A 20,637-nucleotide genomic window follows, 5' to 3' on the forward strand; every position below is an offset into this window, starting at 1 on the left:
GGACGTCGGTGACAGTGTCTATGAGAACAACTTTTTACTGTCAACTGAGTTTCGTTTTTTAATGACCTCTCCTAGTGGTGTGCCTCTGTATTTTTTCAACGCAAAAAATGTGCCTTGCCTCAAAAAAGGTTGAAAAACACTGAGCTACATAACAAGATGGAATCTGTGGGGCGCAAATCGTATTAAGTCGTACACAAAAGTGGCACAAGTTTTATTCGTCCTCACCCTCTCTATCGCCGCTTGAGATTTACGACGATATTTCCCTCCATTGTGTCACTTTATGCATTTATTTATTACGCCCGTCTGCAACACCGTTGGCTCGTAGCATCCTGCTGTTTATCGGTGGCTTCGCCGGCACAATGAATCACAGTTCTTCCACTCACCTACACGGCCTTAACGTTGGCTACTCTGTTACGACAATAACTGATCTTTTAAGCTTAGAGTTGGATGAAAATTAAAACAGCAATTATTGTTGTGCTCTGAAGTGACGTACGAGCGCACTGAGAGCTAGTTTGCCGCCCTATCGAACCAAATATTCATTTATAGTCATTCCAGCAGCATAACATGACGTTTACATGCCGAACACAACCGGGACAAAATGCTCGGACGCTGTAAACATAATGAAATTGTTGAATTTTTAAAAAGGACTAAGCATCGTTAAAGTGGAGAATGTCAAACAGTGCTGTACGCTTAGCTTTTTTCACCAGTCGCATCGGTGCGACTAAATCGGGGGTCAGGAACCGGCGGCTCTTTAGCGCCACCCTACTGGATCTCTGGAGTTCTTTCAGAGATGTGTGAAAATAAAAGAAAGATAAAGAAAAAAAAATATTTTTTATTTGAATATGTTTTCTGTAGGCGGACAAACAAGACTCAAACCTTCCTCATTGTTAGAAATCCCACTGTTTATGCCAGGGGTCTCAGACACGCGGCCCGCGAGACGTTATTGTGCGGCCCCAGCTTAATATGAAAGTTTAATGTTAGTGCGGCCCGCGAGTTTTACATGAATGGCGCTTGACAGTGTTGTGTTATTTGGGTCCAAAATGGCTCTTTCAACGTTCTGGGTTGCCTACCCCTGCATTAGTGGAAAAGCGGCAAGTGATTGGAAGCGACAGAGATGTTGCCATGCAGACGAGGGTTTTCTTACGTTCCCGGCTGCAGGCACACTGTAACACCTGTCCGTTAGTAGTAACAGTCCCCGATAACCTGTTTAATTTGCACACACGATGAACACTACATATATTTCTATATGAAACCGGATAACACTCCGGGAGCCGTCACTTTTTTTGCGCTCGTCCACCGTGTTGCTGTAGGGAGGGAAATCGGAACGAAACACATTGCGGAAATAACATTATTCTCCGTGCGTCGGCTAAATACAAATATATTCCATGCTGAGGAGTATGCAAAATTTTTTTTAGGAAATCTTGTCTTGCGGCCCAGCCTCACCCAGATTCTGCATCTAGTGGCCCCCAGGTAAAGTGAGTTTGAGACCCCTGGTTTATGCAGTGGCGGGCCGTGCGTTTCACACCTAGGCCTTCAGTGATGTCTGACTTCAATGATTACCTCTCAAAATACCATCATCTTCATGGTGGCAGAGGGGTTAGTGCGTCTGCCTCACAATACGAAGGTCCTGCAGTCCTGAGTTCAATCCCAGGCTCAGGATCTTTCTGTGTGGAGTTTCCATGTTCTCCCCGTGAATGCGTGGGTTCCCTCCGGGTACTCGACTTCCTCCCACTTCCAAAGACATGCACCTGGGGATAGGTTGATTGGCAACACTAAATTGGCCCTAGTGTGTGAATGTGAGTGTGAATGTTGTCTGTCTACCTGTGTTGGCCCTGCGATGAGGTGGCGACTTGTCCAGGGTGTACCCGCCTTCCGCCCGATTGTAGCTGAGATAGGCGCCAGCGCCCCCATGCGACCCCAAAAGGGAATAAGCAGTAGAAAATGGATGGATGGGATAAAGTGCCCTGGTTAAAGAGGACATGTTTAAACGTCAGCAGCAACATGAAAATAATTGACCTTTAACAATAAACATTATTATAGGACAAATACACAAAGATATTAGCCAGGAACACCAACCTGCCAACTACCTACTTGTTACTTTACCAAAATGTAATTGAATTACTAACAGAATTACTATTTAATAAATGTTAATTAATTACTAAAGAAATAAATTATTTTGTTACTTAAAAAATAAACTTCAAATATCTGTCATATTGCAGTTAGTCTCAGTGTGTGCGAGTGCCTTTTAAAAGGCGGTGCCTGTTGCTTAGTAACGTGTGACGTCATTAGTCCGACTTAAAGCTGTTTTTGTTAGCTTAGCAAGCTAGCAGCGGCAGTTTGTCGGCTTTGACGGCAGCTGTTTTGAAACTTTCACTGGTTTGTGTTACCGCTCCCTAATAAATAGATTGAATGTGCTTCCATGGTTGTGTGTTCTTGTCAACAAACGGGGTATTGTTTGGATGGCAAGTTTGTCACGTCAATCACTGATTTGTTATCCAATATTCCCTCGGAACCCTTGTAGTTACGAGCGCCCAAGGCAGTTGGTGTCAAGTGGTGGTGGAAAAAAAAAATCTTTTATTGACCAGTTCCTTCAACTAAGATCTAGTTTCATCTGTGTTGGATCTAGTGTGTGAGCTAGAAGGAGCACCCCCCGCTCCCTTCTGTGCATGGTGCAGGTGGGGTGAGTTGGGGGTGAATATACACAGGTCTCAGCGCCAGTGATCGATCATTTGGTTATGGTTTAAATTTATTTCAAACTTGCTATACAAATATGTGAAAATTTTACTCTAGCTTTTTTAAAATTGGAGGGATTAATTTTTAGGAGAAAAATTAGATAAAAGGGCTGAAATCACCTTTTGCACATTAGACTTAGACTGAGACAAACTTTAATAATCCACAAGGTAAATTGTTCCACACAGTGGCTCAGTTACAAAGGATGGAAAGGAGAAGGATGGAAAGGATAATGCACACAAGGGCACAAAAAGAGGGCGAAAACAAAAGGCATAAATTAGCCTAAAAATGTACCATAGCGCAATGTAAAATATAACATATATGTAAGATTTACATATTATATACACAGTATATAATGTATGCTGATATACTATATTATTATTATATTATTATATAATATATACAATATATAACATCATGTGCAAGAGTTTTTTTGTTTTTTTAAGTTGCACGGTCCATTTTAAGCGCATTTGCAAATAAATGTGTCGTACCGTACAGCACTGCCAAAATATCGAAAAAATTATGATGCAATGCAATTATACAGCATGGTCATTTCCAGGCATAGTAATAAACATGTTGTTGAATCTTTAAACAATATTGTCTTTGTCACGGCGGAATTCTGCAGATGGTGCAGGTGTACCTAATGTTGTGGCATTGGATGATTATCTTAGGAGGATGCTGATGTGCCACACCACGGATTTTTCTTTTGATCTGATTTCAAGTTAAATCAGGTTGGGTATATCGATCCTATCCGATACTTTGTGAAAATATACAAACATTTTTTAAAAGTTGTGTATTTTTTGATGATTTAACATGTCTGTCCAAAAAAACCCCAAAAAAACAGGAAAACAAATCGGGAACATAATGAGAAAAAGTGGACATTTTGTAAACTAATAATTAATAATAATTTACTTTGTCACATACAACATAAAGTTTTTTTTTTATATATATATATTAGGGGTGTAACAGTACACAAAAATTTCGGTTCGGTACGTACCTCGGTTTAGAGGTCACGGTTCGGTTCATTTTTGGTACAGTAAGAAAACAACAAAATATAAATCTTTTGGTTATTTACCAGTTTTGTAAACAATGGCTTTATCCTTTTAACATTGGGAACACTGTAATAATTCTGCCCACGTTAATCCACATTAAACTGCCTCAAGTTGTTGCTTTGATTAAATACAATGAAAAAAACCTTTCTTCTACATATACAAAGTGCAACATTAAACAGTTTCAAGTCAACTCACCATGCTTAATTTATTACAGTATTTGGGAAGCTTTTAGTTGACTTTTATTATGTAAATGTTATATTTTTGTCAACATGTTATAGCAGGGACCCTGCCATTAAAAACTAGGCTGCTACATTACTAATGATTAATGTAACTATTGCCGAAAAAATAGTACAATAGCAATAGGAGAGACTGAAGGAGTTCAATGAAATAACAGACAGGGCTTTGCTGCCCCAACACGCACACACACACACACACACACACACACACACACACAGCAAAATGAACTAACGTTACGCTAAAAGCTAATCAGCCCTCACCTCAAGCCTATACTGCGAGCTAGTTGAGCTGCAGTTTAAGTTTCTAGAATGTCAACATTGTGATGTTTGTAATAGTTGTGACTGGGAAGTGTTTTTTATAATTTGGGGAGAGTACCCTGTCCGCTGCTCCCCTGCTAAACGAATATCTGCTCGACGCTGAAGCATTGACTACATCGCTTTGAATACGCACTGCTGATTGCCTTTGTATGTAACCAATCAGATGGTTGTGTGGGCGGGACAATGCTTTCTGCTGAGACAGAGGCAGAAAGCAGAGCAGCTTGTGAACACTTTGGCTTACAAACTCGTTCGGTACGCCCGTGTGCCGAACCGAAATCCCCGTACCGAAACGGTTCAATACAAATACACGTACCGTCACACCCCTAATATATAATATATAAATATATATATATATATATATATATATATATATACACAATATATATATATATACACAATATATATATATTTATATATGTATATATAGAAATATTTATATGTATATATATATATATATTAGGGCTGGGCAACGATTAAAATTTTTAATCGAAGTTAATCGCACTATTTCTCCGATTAATTGCGATTAACTGCATTGTATACGCAAAGCCCAATAATGAATTCAAAAGTAGTGTGTAATGCACCTTTATTGGAATATTCTCCCACATGAACAAAAGCGCCAAAACATTTGTTGTTCAAACACAATTTAAATCAGTCCCTGTTAAACAGTAGCAGTTAAATAGAATATTTTTTGAAAATCAACTCAAAAAATGTAAATACAAACATTTAAGCTTATTGCCACTGCCAGGGTATTTAAGTTATCCTGTTTGTTATGGAAAATAAATATAATCTACATACAAATCTCTGAGCCACAATCATAACATCTGAACAGGCAATTTCTGAGGTAACAGCAGAAACATTTTTTTGATCAGGGATCTTATGTTTAAAAAAACTAAATTATAGGTAGTGGGCTGTTTTAGGGAATATTTGATCAAATTATCCGTAGTAGCAATATTAATAATGTTGTGTTTATTCTGCGTAGTGCACTTAAAATAATTATGACCATATCTAGGAATTGTTATGATGGGAATTTTGCTTAGTGCTTTGATAAACTGAACGCATCATATACATGGTACTATATTGTGATTGTTATGCGCCCGGGAAAAAAAGAACTACCCTACCCAGCTTGCAACAGGAGTGACGAGCATGCGCAGTAGCCTGGTATAGGTTGTGTCGCCATGACGGCATCTTGTATGTTGTGATATGCACGCTCTGAAAGCAAACGTTAAGAACTCAGCCAACACTCCTCGTCTGCATTATTGATAAATAGACAGACAACACAAATACTCCGCTGCTTCACAGGCCGCTGGATGTAGCCGGCAAAGTATTCCCATGCTAGCTAGCAGGTCTAGCAAGCACGCGTCATTCAGTCCAAAACGGCCCGATCTATCCACATCCAGAATTGTCTGGCGGTCGTAAGTGATCCCGGAGTGACCACGCTGTAAGCCAGCCATGAAATTTGCAGAATTGTCCGGTATTTTTGCCAAATGTTCCATCTTTACCAAGAGCCCCTCGACGCCGGGCGACGCCATCTTGTTAAGAAAAGGCGTTAACAAAATAAAAGCATGTAAACAACATACGCAAATGTGCGATAAAATAATTGTCGGCGTTAATAGATTGATGAGTTAACTCGTAATTAACGCATTAATTTGCCCACCCCTAATATATATATATATATATTAGGGATGCACCGAGTAATCGGTAACCGAATATATTCGGCCGAATATGGCAAAAAAAGCCACATTCGGCCTTCGGTGGAATGAGTTAAGAACAAGGCCGAATAGTGGCGTGTGACACAATTTTTGGACGCAATGACGCAATCAACCAACGTGCGGTGACGTTGGGATATGTTGTGTACCTGTATAAGTGTATGAGGTTACAAGCACACACTTATTGAGATTTAGTGGGGCCTCTGTTTACATTATTAGCCTGCTGTGTAGGCTACCTGTATGAGGTTACAAGCACACACTTAATTGAGATTTACTTGAGCCTTCTGTTTACATTATTAGCATATCTACTGTGGCTAAGCAGACTTTTGCCAAAAGGACAATAATTCATTTGTTGTGGGTTATCCACTTTAATGCACTTTATTTTTTTTTGGAATGCATGTTTTGTTTGAAGGCCTAATATAAATGAAAAACTTTGTGCTTTTTTTGAAAAGCAAAGGCTACTGGAATATTAAAAAAATGTCAATATTCAATAAAAAAATTACTTTATTTGAAAAACATGTCTAAATATTTATTCTTGGCTATTTATGCAATATTTAAACAATTGTGAAAAACTGCATTCATTATTCGGTATTCGGCCTTCGGCCAAGCGTTTAAGTTTTCTTCGGCTTCGGCCACAAATTTTCATTTCGGTGCATCCCTAATATATATATATATATATATATATATATATATATATATATATATATATATATATATATATACATATATATATATATATATATATATATATATATATATATATATATATATATATATATATATATACATATATATATATATATATATATATATATATACATATATATATATATATATACATATATATATATATATATATATATATGTATATATATATATATATATATATATATATATATATATATATATATATATAATATATACAGTCGCGATCAAAAGTTTCCATACACTTGTAAATAACATAATGTCATGGCTGTCTTGAGTTTTCAATCATTTCGAATTGGAACACATACTTGTTGGTCACAAAAAACAATCTGCTGGGTCAAAAGTTCACATACAGCAATGTTAATATTTGGTTACATGTCCCTTGGCAAGTTTCACTGCAATAAGGTGCTTTTGGTAGCCATCCACAAGCTTCTGGCAAGCTTCTGGTTGAATTTATGACCACTGCTCTTGACCACCTCCATGCTGATGATTTTAGGTTTTCCTGAAAAAATTTGGAGGCAATCCTCCTTTTTCATTGTCCAATTTAAAGCACCAGTTCCATTTGCAGCAAAACAGGCCTGGAGCATAATACTACCACCACCATGCTTGCCAGTAGGGATGGTGTTCCTGCGATTAAAGGCCTCACCTTTTCTCATCCAAACATATTGCTGGGTATTGTGGCCAAACAGCTCAATTTTTGTTTCATCTGACATCACATGGACAAAAATAAGACCTAGAGAAAAGTTCTGTGGTAAAATATCAGTCCGGTGGGCTCATTCCATTTACTCCTGTGGCAAATTACAACCTTATGTGCGGCGGTGAACTCTGCTTGGCTGTTGTCACAGATTTTGCCCCCATGTTTTTCGGCTGATCGCCATGATTGACCTGAGATATATCGCGATCATATAATCGGCCAGCCTTAGGAGATCGGCTTTTGTGATTGGCATTAATCAGCAACAGCGATCACCTAATTTTCATCAAACTCGGCCGATTCTGATTGGTAGCCGATCGATTGGCCCATCCCTTGCATAAAGACGATATTTGTAATATTTCTTGTGTTTTTTTCCGCCCATTCTAGCACGAGGTCATCGCCGTGACTGAGAAGGTGATCGTGCGTCTCCAGGACCTGGTCAAGTGGGCGGTACCGGACTTCTCAGTATGGGCCCACGGTCTGAAGGCGGAGCCGCTCAAGGGGTCGGTGCTGCGCGAGCTGGGCACCAACGGGCGTCGGGAGGCGTTGCACCGCTACAGAGAGAGCACGCTGACCAGCGGCCTCAACTTCAAAGATGTTCAGAGGGAGAGGGGGCGCCTCGGTGAGTTGCTGTTTCAAAAACACGAGTCCACAACACGGCACGACTGAAGATAATATAGAAGGCGATTAGGCCATAAATCATATCATCTTTAATTAATTTGGGATGCTTTGGCAAGTCTTGACTTGAGTTATTTGTGATGGTATAGCAGAGATTTCCTCAGCTGATGATGGGTAAATGACACCTCAGTGAGCGTGTGGCACACTCGCCTGCTGTATCGACACTGCACTGATACTTTGTTGGTGTCAGTGTTCATTTTGACAGCAAAATTTGATTTAGTTTTGGTCATAATCTTTTGACTAAAATGTAATTTTGTTTTAGTCATAATTTATTTATTTAAATTGTTTTAGTTTTAGTCTAGTTTTAGTTGACAAAATATCATAAGATTATAGTCGACGAAAACTATAGTAGATTTACTCGACTAAAGGGTAATATGTAAACTTTCCCTTCAATTTCAGGAAGTCAAAGCAAAACAGCGGAAACATCACCGAAACAAGTCGTATTTTGATGAAAATCCATCCATCCATCCATTTCCTACCGCTTATTCCCTTTTGGGGTCGCGGGGGGCGCTGACGCCTATCTCAGCTACAATCGGGCGGAAGGCGGGGTACACCCTGGACAAGTCGCCACCTCATCGCAGTGCCAACACAGATAGACAGACAACATTCACACTCATGTTCACACACTAGGGCCAATTTAGTGTTGCCAATCAACCTATTCCCAGGTGCATGTCTTTGGAAGTGGGAGGAAGCCGGAGTACCCGGAGGGAACCCACGCATTCACGGGGAGAACATGCAAACTCCACACAGAAAGATCCCTAGCCTGGATTTGAACCCAGGACTGCAGGAACTTCGTACTGTGAGGCAGACGCACTAACCCTTCTGCCACCGTGAAGCCTTGATGAAAATCATGTCTCAAATGTAGTATTTCACGAGTAAGCCGCGTAATAAACGGGATAACGTCGAGTGAGTTGTATGTTGTGGAAAATGCTTACCTGTGTGTGGATTTCGGTGTGATTCGACTGTAAATGTCGCTTCAAGTTTGTTGTGTTTTTCCCCGTAATCCTCGCGCTGTATTTCTTACACTGCGTCTTGTTATCTTTGACATCAAATATAAAATTTCCCCATATGTCCTCTCTCCTCTTCCTCCCTGGCGTTGACATGTTGTCTTCTGCAGCGCATCAGTCTCAAACGCAAACTACGTTTACGTAACTTCCTTACCACGTCGCTCTGATTGGTTCTCTTCCCAACTCCTCCCGCCTCTTCCTAACGAAATGAGTTCCGATTGGATCTCGTCTCTGGCAGACATTTTCGTCTCGTTTTTATTCGTTGACGAATATGTCAATACACCTCGTTATCGTATTAGTCCACGTAAATTATTTTTTATTTAGTTGTTGTCTCGTTTTAGTCAGAAAAAAAAGGTCGTTGACGGTAACTATGACGAAAATTTTTCGTCAACAAAATTAACACTGGTTGGTGTTTCATCTGCCGCATTAAAAGTCACTCCATTTGACGTGCAAACAAAAGGATTTGTCTTCAAATGTAGTATATGTATTATTTCAAATGAATAGCTGTGCGATGTGCAACTCTGGTGAATGAGTCAACTAGTAAACAGGACAATAATAACATTTACCTTATTTGGCCGCTAAAAGGTTAAACTAAAACGCTAGCATGCGCACATCAGAATGCTAACACTTAGCAAACGTGCTAACGTTGGCATTGTAACAGATAGCATGTCTCACGCGTCAATTAACATGGCTGTAAGGTGTATGGCTTCAAAAATAGAGAAACAGGTGTATAAGTAGATGAAAAATTTTGCATGTTTAAGTTAGCTGGCTAGCATGTTGTCATTTGCATGCTAAAAGTTAAAAAGTGTCACATACCAGGTAGGACTGGGCGATATATCGATAAATTTGATATTTTGCAGGTTTGTCTCTGTGCGATAAAGAAAATTACTATATTGTGATATTCTAGTATGCTTTTAGCTGTGGGCATTACACTACATGCTCTTCCCACTCTTTGTTGTCTCTCCTTCTCACAGAGACGTAAAACAAGCGCACCTTCTTACATATGTCATATACGTATACGCCCTCGCGGAGCAGAGAGGTAGCGGCATGGGTAACGTTAGCTCTGGTGCGAGTGGTAATACGAGAGAAAGAAGGTGCGAATATGTTAACAAATGAAGAAAGAAAGAATTCCCAAGAAAAACAGCAGGGGTTCCATCGTCTGGCGGTGGTTTGGCTTCAAGCGGGAATATGTCGAACAGACAACCGTAATTTGTCAAGTGTGGGGCAAAAGCGTTGCTACAAAAAGTAGCATTACTGCTAATATGTAGCATCATTTGAAAAGTCACCTGCTAGAGAATGAAGAGTGCTTACTACGCATGTCGACATCACCGTTCGGTGCCACACACCTACACCGTCAAAATGCTGAGGCAACCATTTCCAGATCAACACCGTATGAAAAAAACAGTCAACAACAGAAGGAGATAACGTCCGCAGGAACCTACCACATAGCAAAGGACATACACTATTAGATTTTCTATTATGCAGCTCATTTTTATTTGACAGTTATTGACATATCTTGTGTGACATCGTGCACAAAAGTTAACTTTATTTGTTTTAAACTAGTGTAGTGGCATTCTACACAAAAAGTGCACTTTAAAAGCCTACTGAAATGAGATTGTCTTATTTAAACGGGGATAGCAGGTCCTTTCTATGTGTCATACTTGATCATTTCGCGATATTGCCATATTTTTGCTGAAAGGATTTAGTAGAGAACATCGACAATAAAGTTCGCAACTTTTGGTGCTGATAAAAAAGCCTTGCCCGTACTGGAAGTCGCAGACGATGACGTCACACGTGTGAGGGCTCCTCACATCCTCATATTTTTTATAATGGCAGCCTCCAGTGGCAAAAGCTATTCGGACCGAGAAAACGACAATTTCCCCATTAATTTGAGCGAGGATGAAAGATTTGTGTTTAAAGATATTGATAGCTAAGGACTAGAAAAAAAAAAAAAAGGGCGATTGCATTGGGACGGATTCAGATGTTTTTAGACACATTCACTAGGATAATTCTGGGAAATCCCTTATCTTTCTATTGTGTGGCTAGTGTTTTAGTGAGATTAAATAGTACCTGATAGTCGGAGGGTTGTGTCCACGGGTGTGTTGACGCCAGTGTCTGAGGGAAGTCGACGGCAGCTGCATGGACGGCGCAAGCTCAGCTGATCTCCGGTAACAGCCGACTTTTTAACACAATTTTCTCACCGAAACCTGCCGGTTGACAAGTGGTCGGGAACCATGTTCGCTTGACCGCTCTGATCCATAGTAAAGCTTCACCTCCGGGAATTTTAATCAAGGAATCACCGTGTGTTTGTGTGGCTAAAGGCCGAAGCTTCCCAACCCCATCTTTCTACTTTGACTTCTCCAATATTACTTGAACAAATTGCAAAATATTCAGCAACACAGATGCCCAGAATACTGTTTAATTGCGCGATGAAAAGAGACGACTTTTAGCCGCAAATGGTGCTGCGCTAATATGTCCCCTGCAACCCGGGACGTCACGCGCAAGCGTCATCATTCCGCGACGTTTTCAACAAGAAACTCCGCGGGAAATTTAAGATTGTAATTTAGTAAACTAAACCGGCCGTATTGGCATGTGTTGTAATGTTAATATTTCATCATTGATATATTAACTATCAGACTGTGTGGTCGGTAGTAGTGGGTTTCAGTAGGCCTTTGATTTAGTGTTGTTTTGATATATCATCTTAGTGACATCATGCACAAAAGTGCACTCATAGCTTGTTTTAAAATTTCTCTTGACAATCTTGCACTTTGATCATTTTTTGTTTTTTTTATTCAATCCAACAAAACAATACACGGCAATACCATAACAATGCAATCCAATTCCAGAACCAAACCCGACCCAGCAACACTCAGAACAGCAACAATAAACAGAGCTATTGAGAGGACACAGAACAATCCAAAAATAGTGAAACAAAATAGAATATTATCAACAACAGTATCAATACCAGTAACAATTTCAACATAGCAATGATTAAAAATCCCTCATTGACATTTTATTAGACATTTATAAAAAATAAAAAAATAAAATACAAATGAACAATAGGGTCACAGTGGCTTACCCTTACATCGCATCTCATAAGCTTGACAACACACTGTTTCCAATATTTTCACACAGATGAAAATCAGTCATATTTTGGTTCATTTAATTTCAATTTATCAATTGCACTTTCCGTTTTGAAATGACATGAATGTTTGTGCCACTGCTTGATAACTGTTTAATAAATACAGTTTTGGTAAATTGACTTACCGTATTTTTCGGACTATAAGTCGCATTTTTTTTTATAGGTTGGCCGGGGCAGAGACTAGGCAAAACAAAAAAACAATGTTTTTATTGTTTTATTTATTTATTTATTTTTTTAATAGTTTGGCCAAGTCTCACCCCCGGCCAAACTATAAAAAAACTGCGACTTATAGTCTGAAAAATACGGTAGTTGTGATTTCCCTCTCTGCATGAAAGTTTAAAAGTAGCATATATTAATGCAGTATAAGCAACAATGTTTTAATGTAGACACATAGAATCATCATACTGCTGTGATTATATGTATCAAGTGTTCATTCAAGGCTAAGGCAAAATATCGAGATATGTATCGTGTATCGTGACATGGCCTAAAAAAGCCATATCGCCCAGCCCTATCCATCCATTTTCTATTCTCTTTGGGGTCGCAGGGGGCGCTGGTGCCTATCTCAGCTACAATCAGGTGGAAGGCGGAGTACACCCTGGACAAGTCGCCACCTCATCGCAGGGCCAACACAGATAGACAGACAACATTCACGCACTAATACCAAGTGATATGACTCTGGGGTAAACGGTAACAAAACTAGCTCAAAAAGTTAACGTGACTATAATAGTTAGCAATTGTCACATAGCCAAGTTACATGACTCTTAAGTTGTAGAGTTGACGCTGACCTGAAACAGAGTATAACAAACCAGGATTTTTCAGTTTATCCATACAAAATTAGCACAAAAAAAAGCTAACGTAAAATGTCCGCATGCTACCGTTCTCACAAGTATGCAACAAAGCGAGTTAAAGCGGTCCTGTTAGGAAAACAATCCCAGTACAGTCATTTAATAACAGGAAAGAATATAACGTCCTGCTCTGTCACGGCTGCGATGTAGCGCCTAATGCGGATTATTAATTGCTCTCCGAAGCTCAGCTAATCGGCTAAAAATACCATCACAGGTCCACTCATTTCAAATCCACATTGATTGTCATAATAATGCACTTTATTTTCAAAAAGGCATTGAAAAACAAGCCTTTGTATTGGCTTCTCTATCGGATCTTACAAGGAGAACAAAACGGGAGTGTGTGTGCATGTGTGTGTGTGTGTGCCTGTGTGTGTGTGTGTGTGTGTGTGTGTGTGTGTGTGTGTGTGTGTGTGTGTGTGTGTGTGTGTGCGTGTGTGCGATGCCCTTGATTACCCGACACGGCTCGCATCTCTAATGCAAAAAGAACAGGCGGATCAATACTGGATGCTTTGTTGTTATTGCACAGATCAATACAGTCAGATTGTGTGCAGTGTGCGTGGGATTTTTGGCTTTTTTGTTTCGCAAAACCGCTTTTGAAATGATACCGCGCTACAAATACATGTTTTTTTCTTTCTTGCATATTGTGGAGATTTGCCGGTCGTAATAAGCGGAGGTTGGGCGTGCATGCATTACTAACGATAACGACTCCAATCGGGCTCGCTCTAGAATGCACTCGGCAGTCCGTTGGGATTGTAGAATCTGCCCACTCAGCAGAAGAGACTCAAGCCTGGGGAGGGGGGGGTTTACAGTGACACACACACACACACACACACACACACACACACACACACACACACACACACACACACACACACACACACACACACACACGCGAAAGGACGCAGAAAACGCTGCACACTCATAACCGAGGTGACATGCGGCCATATATTTCCTTTTTTTTTGTTTTTGGGCTTACGTCAGCGAGGAACTTGGTCATTTTTGCATAGAAATATTAAATATGCCACGATTAAATATTCATGCATTCGCACATATGTACAACTAAATAAATAAAAAAGACAAGCGAGGAACTTGGTCATTTTTGCATAGAAATATTAATTATGCCACGATGAAATATTCATGCATTCGCACATATGTACAAGTAAATAAAAAAAAGACCTCAGGTAGCATCCAGCAGTGTTAAATATCTGATTAGAATGTGTGTGTTCTGACCCAACTGACGTTTTGATGACATACAGTCGTCGCATGCGCTTTACTGGATTGAGGCGGCTCAGTGTATTATTGCTGGAATGATGTATTCGCTGTTTGTTATTCTCATTTGGATCTCTGAGAGAGGAATGGGATTGTCCCCCTCCCCACCCGCAACAGGATACTGCAGCAATATAACTGCAGCTCGCCCGAAAAACTATTCACGGCTAAAAAGCAATAATGTGTGCCATTGTTGTTGAGGGAAACTGCCCCCCACCCCTTTTTTTTTTTTTTTTTTTTTTTGTTGCTTTGGACTGCATAACTTTTCCTGGCAGGCTGCCAACGTGAGTTAAGCGGCTTGTTATGTATTTTTGTCTCACAGGCAACATATTTTATTGAGAAAAAATATGCCGTAACATCTGTTACATGGGGGCATAAGTGGTGGTTTGGTTCAATAATGCGTCGACTTTCTTAGTAAAACGTGAATACCAGCGGCAGCAATCACACACACACACACACACACACACACACATACACAAAAAAAAGGCTTTAAAGTGATTAATTTGAGAAACAAGTGACCTTTGCTGCTGTGCTGCTGCATCAACAGCTGTGACTTTTAAAAGTGATTGGAGTCGTAACTCTAAAATGCAGCCTTGGAAATACAGTGGAGCCCGTTTGTGTGGACAACTTGCCAAAGTGGAATAAATGTTCTTTATTATGACAAACCATGTTGCCAAATCAAGATTGGACTTTTTTTTAAACCCTAGAAATCTAACGGGGCTCGCATGTTAGATACCATGAGAACAGATTTTAAAGGAGCGTTTTGCAATCTTTTAATGGCTGCCAAATTCTCAAGTTAAGCCGATTCTCGCAATGTGATAATAATTATAATGAACATTTTTCAAAAACAGTTTACAATTCAGAAACATTTCTTCAGGTTGCATGGAGAAACTGTGGTTGTATGGTATATGTATGTATATACATCTATATATATATATATATATATATATATATATATATATATATATATATATATATATGTATATATATATATATATATATATATATATATATATATATATATATATTAGGGGTGGGCAAATTAATGCGTTAATTACGCGTTAACTCATCAATCTATTAACGCCGACAATTATTTTATCGCACATTTGCGTATGTTGTTTACATGCTTTTATTTTGTTAACGCCTTTTCTTAACAAGATGGCATCTCCCGGATGTACTTCAGCGTCGAGGGGCTCTTGGTAAAGATGGAACATTTGGCAAAAATACCGGACAATTCTGCAAATTTCATGGCTGGCTTACAGCGTGGTCACTCCGGGATCACTTACGACCGCCAGACAATTCTGGATGTGGATAGATCGGGCCGTTTTGGACTGAATGACGCGTGCTTGCTAGACCGGCTAGCTAGCATGGGAATCCAGCGGCCTGTGAAGCAGCGGAGTATTTGTGTTGTCTGTCTATTTATGAATAATGCAGACAAGGAGTGTTGGCTGAGTTCTTAACGTTTACTTTCAGAGCGTGCATATCACAACATACAAGAGGCCGTCATGGCGACACAACCTATACCAGGCTACTGCGCATGCTCGTCACTCCTGTTGCATGCTGGGTAGGGTAGTTCTTTTTTTCCCTGGCTCATAACATCACAAATAGTACCATGTATATGCGTTCAGTTTATCAAAGCACCAAGCAAACAATCGGAAAATTCCCATCATATCAATTCCTAGATATGGTCATAATTATTTTAAGTGCACTACGCATAATAAACACAACATTATTAATATTGCTACTACGGATAATTTGATCAAAAATTCCCTAAAACAGCCCACTACCTAGAATATAGGTTTTTTAAACATAAGATCCCTGATAAAAAATGTTTTTCTGCTGTTACCTCAGAAATTGCCTGTTCAGATGTTATGATTGTGGCTCAGAGATTTGTTTGTAGATTATATTTATGTTCCATAACAAACAGGATAACTTAAATACCCTGGCAGTGGCAATAAGCTTAAATGTTTGCATTTACATTTTTTGAGTTGATTTTCAAAAAATATTCAATTTAACTGCTACTGTTTAACAAGGACTGATTTAAATTGTGTTTGCACAACAAATGTTTTGGCGCTTTTGTTCATGTGGGAGAATATTCCAATAAAGGTGCATTACACACTACTTTTGAATTCATTATTGGGGTTTGCGTATACAATGCAGTTAATCGCGATTAATCGGAGAAATAGTGTGATTAACTTTGATTAAAATTTTTAATCGTTGCCCAGCCCTAATGTATATGTATATATATATATATGTATATATATATATATATATATATATATATATATATATATATATATATATACATACATATATATATGTATGTATATATAAATATGTATATATATATATACATACATATATATATATGTATGTATATACATATATATATATGTATGTATATATATATGTATGTATGTATGTATGTATGTACGTATATGTGTATATATATATATATATATATATAGATATATATATATATATACATATATATATATATATATATATATATTCAAGGAAATACGGTATTCAAATACTTTGTAGATTGTACATACAAGTAGATGTAATGGATACAGTCCTATGATAAGGTGGCGACTTGTCCAGGGTGTACGCGGCCTTCCGCCTGAATGCAACTGAGATAGGCTCCAGCACCCCTGCGGCCCCAAAAGGGACAAGCGGTAGAAAATGGAATGATGGATGGATACAGTGATACAATTAAGACTATATATATATATATATATATATATATATATATATATATATATATATATATATATATATATATATATATATATATGTGTGTGTCTATAAATATATATATATATGTATACATATCAATATTTTGGTGCCGGTACTAAAACTATTTCGATACTTATCGGTATTTTTCTAAATAAAGGGGACCACAGAAAAATTGCATTATTGGCTTTATTTTAACAAAAAAATCTTAGGGTACATTAAACATGTGTTTCTTATTGCAGTTACGTCCTTAAATAAAATAGTGTACATACAAGACAACTTGTTTTTTAGTAGTAAGTAAACAAACAAAGGTTCCTAATTTAGTCTGCTGACGTATGCAGTAACATATTATGTCGTTTATAATTCTATTATTTTGTCAACACTATTAAGGACAAGTGGTAGAAAATTAATTAATATACTTGTTCATTTACTGTTAATATCTGCTTACTTTCTCTTTTAATATGTTCTATCTACACTTCTGTTAAAATGTGATAATCACTTATTCTTCTGTTGTTTGATACTTTACATTAGTGTTGGATAATACCACAAATTTCGTTACAGGATCATACATTGGTCATATTCAACGTCCTCATATTTTCTGAGTTTATAAACATATCCATCCATCTCCTTTCGCTTATCCGAGGTCGGGTCGCGGGGGCAACAGCCTAAGCAGGAAAACCTAATAATGTATATTATGTTTATAAACATAATATACATAAAAAAAAAACGAAAGAAGATGTTGTGATGCTAAAAGATATCAGCGTAATCATAGTACTATCGACTTGATCCTGTACTTGATATCATTACAGTGGATGTTAGGGGTTGATCCACCCATGGCGTTAAATGTCTTGAAGCACCTCTTCCTGAGAGCGTTTCAGCGTTTTAACTTCACCTTTATCGTTAGTTTTAAAGCCAAAAGCAGTCTCGGAATTTGAATGACGGGTGGGGGTTCAAGGTCTGGAGCGAGGGGCCGTGGTCAGTGAGCAGGTGTGAAGTCAAAATCGAGAGAGGCAAGAGAAAGTCCAGAGGGGATCGAGGGAGACGAGACACATAGCTCGACGTCAACAAGGAAGGGCGACGGGAAGCTGGAGAACGACACAACACGAGACACAATGAGTACAACAGGGAGAGAACACAGAGAGAAGATAAGCACATGCGAGAAAGCTGGAGACGTATTGGCTTACTGTACGTGTAAGAGAAGCTACGTTCTGGCACTGGATCTCAACTTGCCCTGGCTTATGAAGGCAGGTCGCTCATCACGGGCCGGTATGTTGATTGCAGAATAAATGCAAAGCTAACCTGGTTACTGTTAGCCAGTAGCTTTGGAACAAGCTAAATGTCAACCCAAGCTAAACGAATAAGGCTTGTACAAAAAATAAAATCAATAGTAGAATGTTTGTCCAAATAAATGCTGATTGGTAAACGCTGTGGTGTTTACGTTCTCTCAACGCTATTGTTTTAATCATCATTGATTGTTTGAGTGGATCGTGTACATTAAGGTTTCCTTTTACACTGCAATCCACCCGGGATGGCTTACTATGCAAGTTTACATTCTGGCCCTTTATCTCTCCCCAGAGACCTGGCCTGATTCTTTTTTCTTTCTTTTTTTTTCCTATCTCTTTTTTTTTATTGCTGCCTGGCGAAATTGGTTTCTGCTCGTATACGATGAGGCGGCGGAGTGTTGGAGAGTTGTATCTGCTGAGACAGTCAGTCAGTGGCGCTGCGAGAAAGCGAGCGCTGCAAAAAACAGGCAGAAAAAAAAAAAGGGAAAATATCTCTGGCTCACAAAATACCTCAATATGTTTTCTTTGAAATACAAGGCAGTGGTGGAGGGGGCTGGTAAGCGTATTGTGTGTGGAGATGAAGCGGACGATTCTACGAGGTCACAGTTTGGGCCTGGAAATGATGTTGGTGATGATGGTCCGTGGTGCCACTCTTGGCCTCCTCCTCATCATCATCATGCGGGCCAGGTTTATCCATCTCGCTTAGAAGCAGAGAGTCGTCAGAAAATAGTACACATGTGTGTGTGCAGAAATACAGTACAGTAAACTACAAAGACAACCCATAATTTTTATAGCTTGCATGTGTCCTAATTGTACTCTACATACAAACCCCGTTTCCATATGAGTTGGGGAATTGTGTTAGATGTAAATATAAACGGAATACAATGATTTGCAAATAATTTTCAACCCATATTCAATTGAATGCACTACAAAAACAAGATATTTGATGTTTGAACTAATAAACTTACATTTTTTTGCAAATAATAATTAACTTAAAATTTCATGGCGTCAACACGTGCTAAAGTAGTTTGGAAAGGGCCTGTTCACTACTGTGTTACATCACCTTTTCTTTTAACAACACTCAATAAACGTTTGGGAACTGAGGAAACTAATTGTTGAAGCTTTGAAAGTGGAACTCTTTCCCATTCTGGTTTTATGTAGAGCTTCAGTCGTTCAACAGTCCGGGGTCTGCGCTGTCGTATTTTACGCCTCATAATGCGCCACACATTTTCGATGAGCTGCAGGCGGGCCAGGAAAGTACCCGGACTCTTTTTTTACGAAGCCACGCTGTTGAAACACGTGCTGAATGTGGCTTGGCATTGTCTTGCTGAAATAAGCAGGGGAGCTCCATGAAAAAGACGGCGCTTAGATGGCAGCATATGTTGTTCCAAAACTTGTACGTACCTTTTAGCATTAATGGGGCCTTCACAGATGTGTAAGTTACCCATGCCTTGGGCACTAATGCAGCCCCATACCATCACAAATGCTGGCTTTTGGAACTTTGCGTCGATAACAGTCTGGATGGTTCGCTTCCCTTTGGTCCGGATGACACGATGTTGAATAGTTCCAAAAACAATTAGAAATGTGGACTCGTCAGACCACAGAACACTTTTCCACTTTGCATCAGTCCATATTAGATGATCTCAGGCCCAGAGAAGCCGGCTGCGTTTCTGGATGTTGTTGATGAATGGCTTTCGCTTTGCATATTAGAGATTTAACTTGCACTTACAGATGTATCGACAAACTGTATTTAGTGACAGTGGTTTTCTGAAGTTTTCCTCAGCCCATGTGGTGATATTCTTTAGAGATTGATGTCGGTTTTTGATACAGTGCCGTCTGCTTCACAGTAGGTATGGTGTTCTTGGGATGCAACTCAGTATTCTTCCTCCAAACGCGACGAATTGAGTTTATACCAAAATGGATACATGGATGATACAGTAGAGGATTGGGAGAATGTCATGTGGTCAGATGAAACCAAAATAGAACTTTTTGGTAAAAACTCAACTCGTCGTGTTTGGAGGAAGAAGAATACTGAGTTGCATTCCAAGAACACCAAACCTACTGTGAAGCATGGGGGTGGAAACATCATGCTTTGGGGCTGTTTTTCTGCTAAGGGGACAGGACGATTGATCCGTGTTAAGGAAAGAATGAATGGGGCCATGTATCGTGAAATTTCGAGCCAAAACCTCATTCCATCAGTGAGAGGTTTGAATGGTTGACCAAATACTTATTTTCCACCATA

General features: G+C 39.0%; 1 protein-coding gene across 1 annotated transcript in view; it reads left to right on the plus strand.

The window, feature by feature from the left end:
* The window catches only part of LOC133559425 (AT-rich interactive domain-containing protein 5B-like), a 305,977-nt gene that overhangs the window by 53,923 nt on the left and 231,417 nt on the right, over positions 1 to 20,637 (plus strand). The window contains exon 3 of the mRNA XM_061911167.1: positions 7,826 to 8,060. Within this exon, the coding sequence (XP_061767151.1) occupies positions 7,826 to 8,060 (235 nt within the window). The remainder of the gene's footprint in view (positions 1 to 7,825; positions 8,061 to 20,637) is intronic.

This window comes from Nerophis ophidion, linkage group LG09 (genome assembly GCF_033978795.1).
Source record: "Nerophis ophidion isolate RoL-2023_Sa linkage group LG09, RoL_Noph_v1.0, whole genome shotgun sequence".
Taxonomy (NCBI): domain Eukaryota; kingdom Metazoa; phylum Chordata; class Actinopteri; order Syngnathiformes; family Syngnathidae; genus Nerophis; species Nerophis ophidion.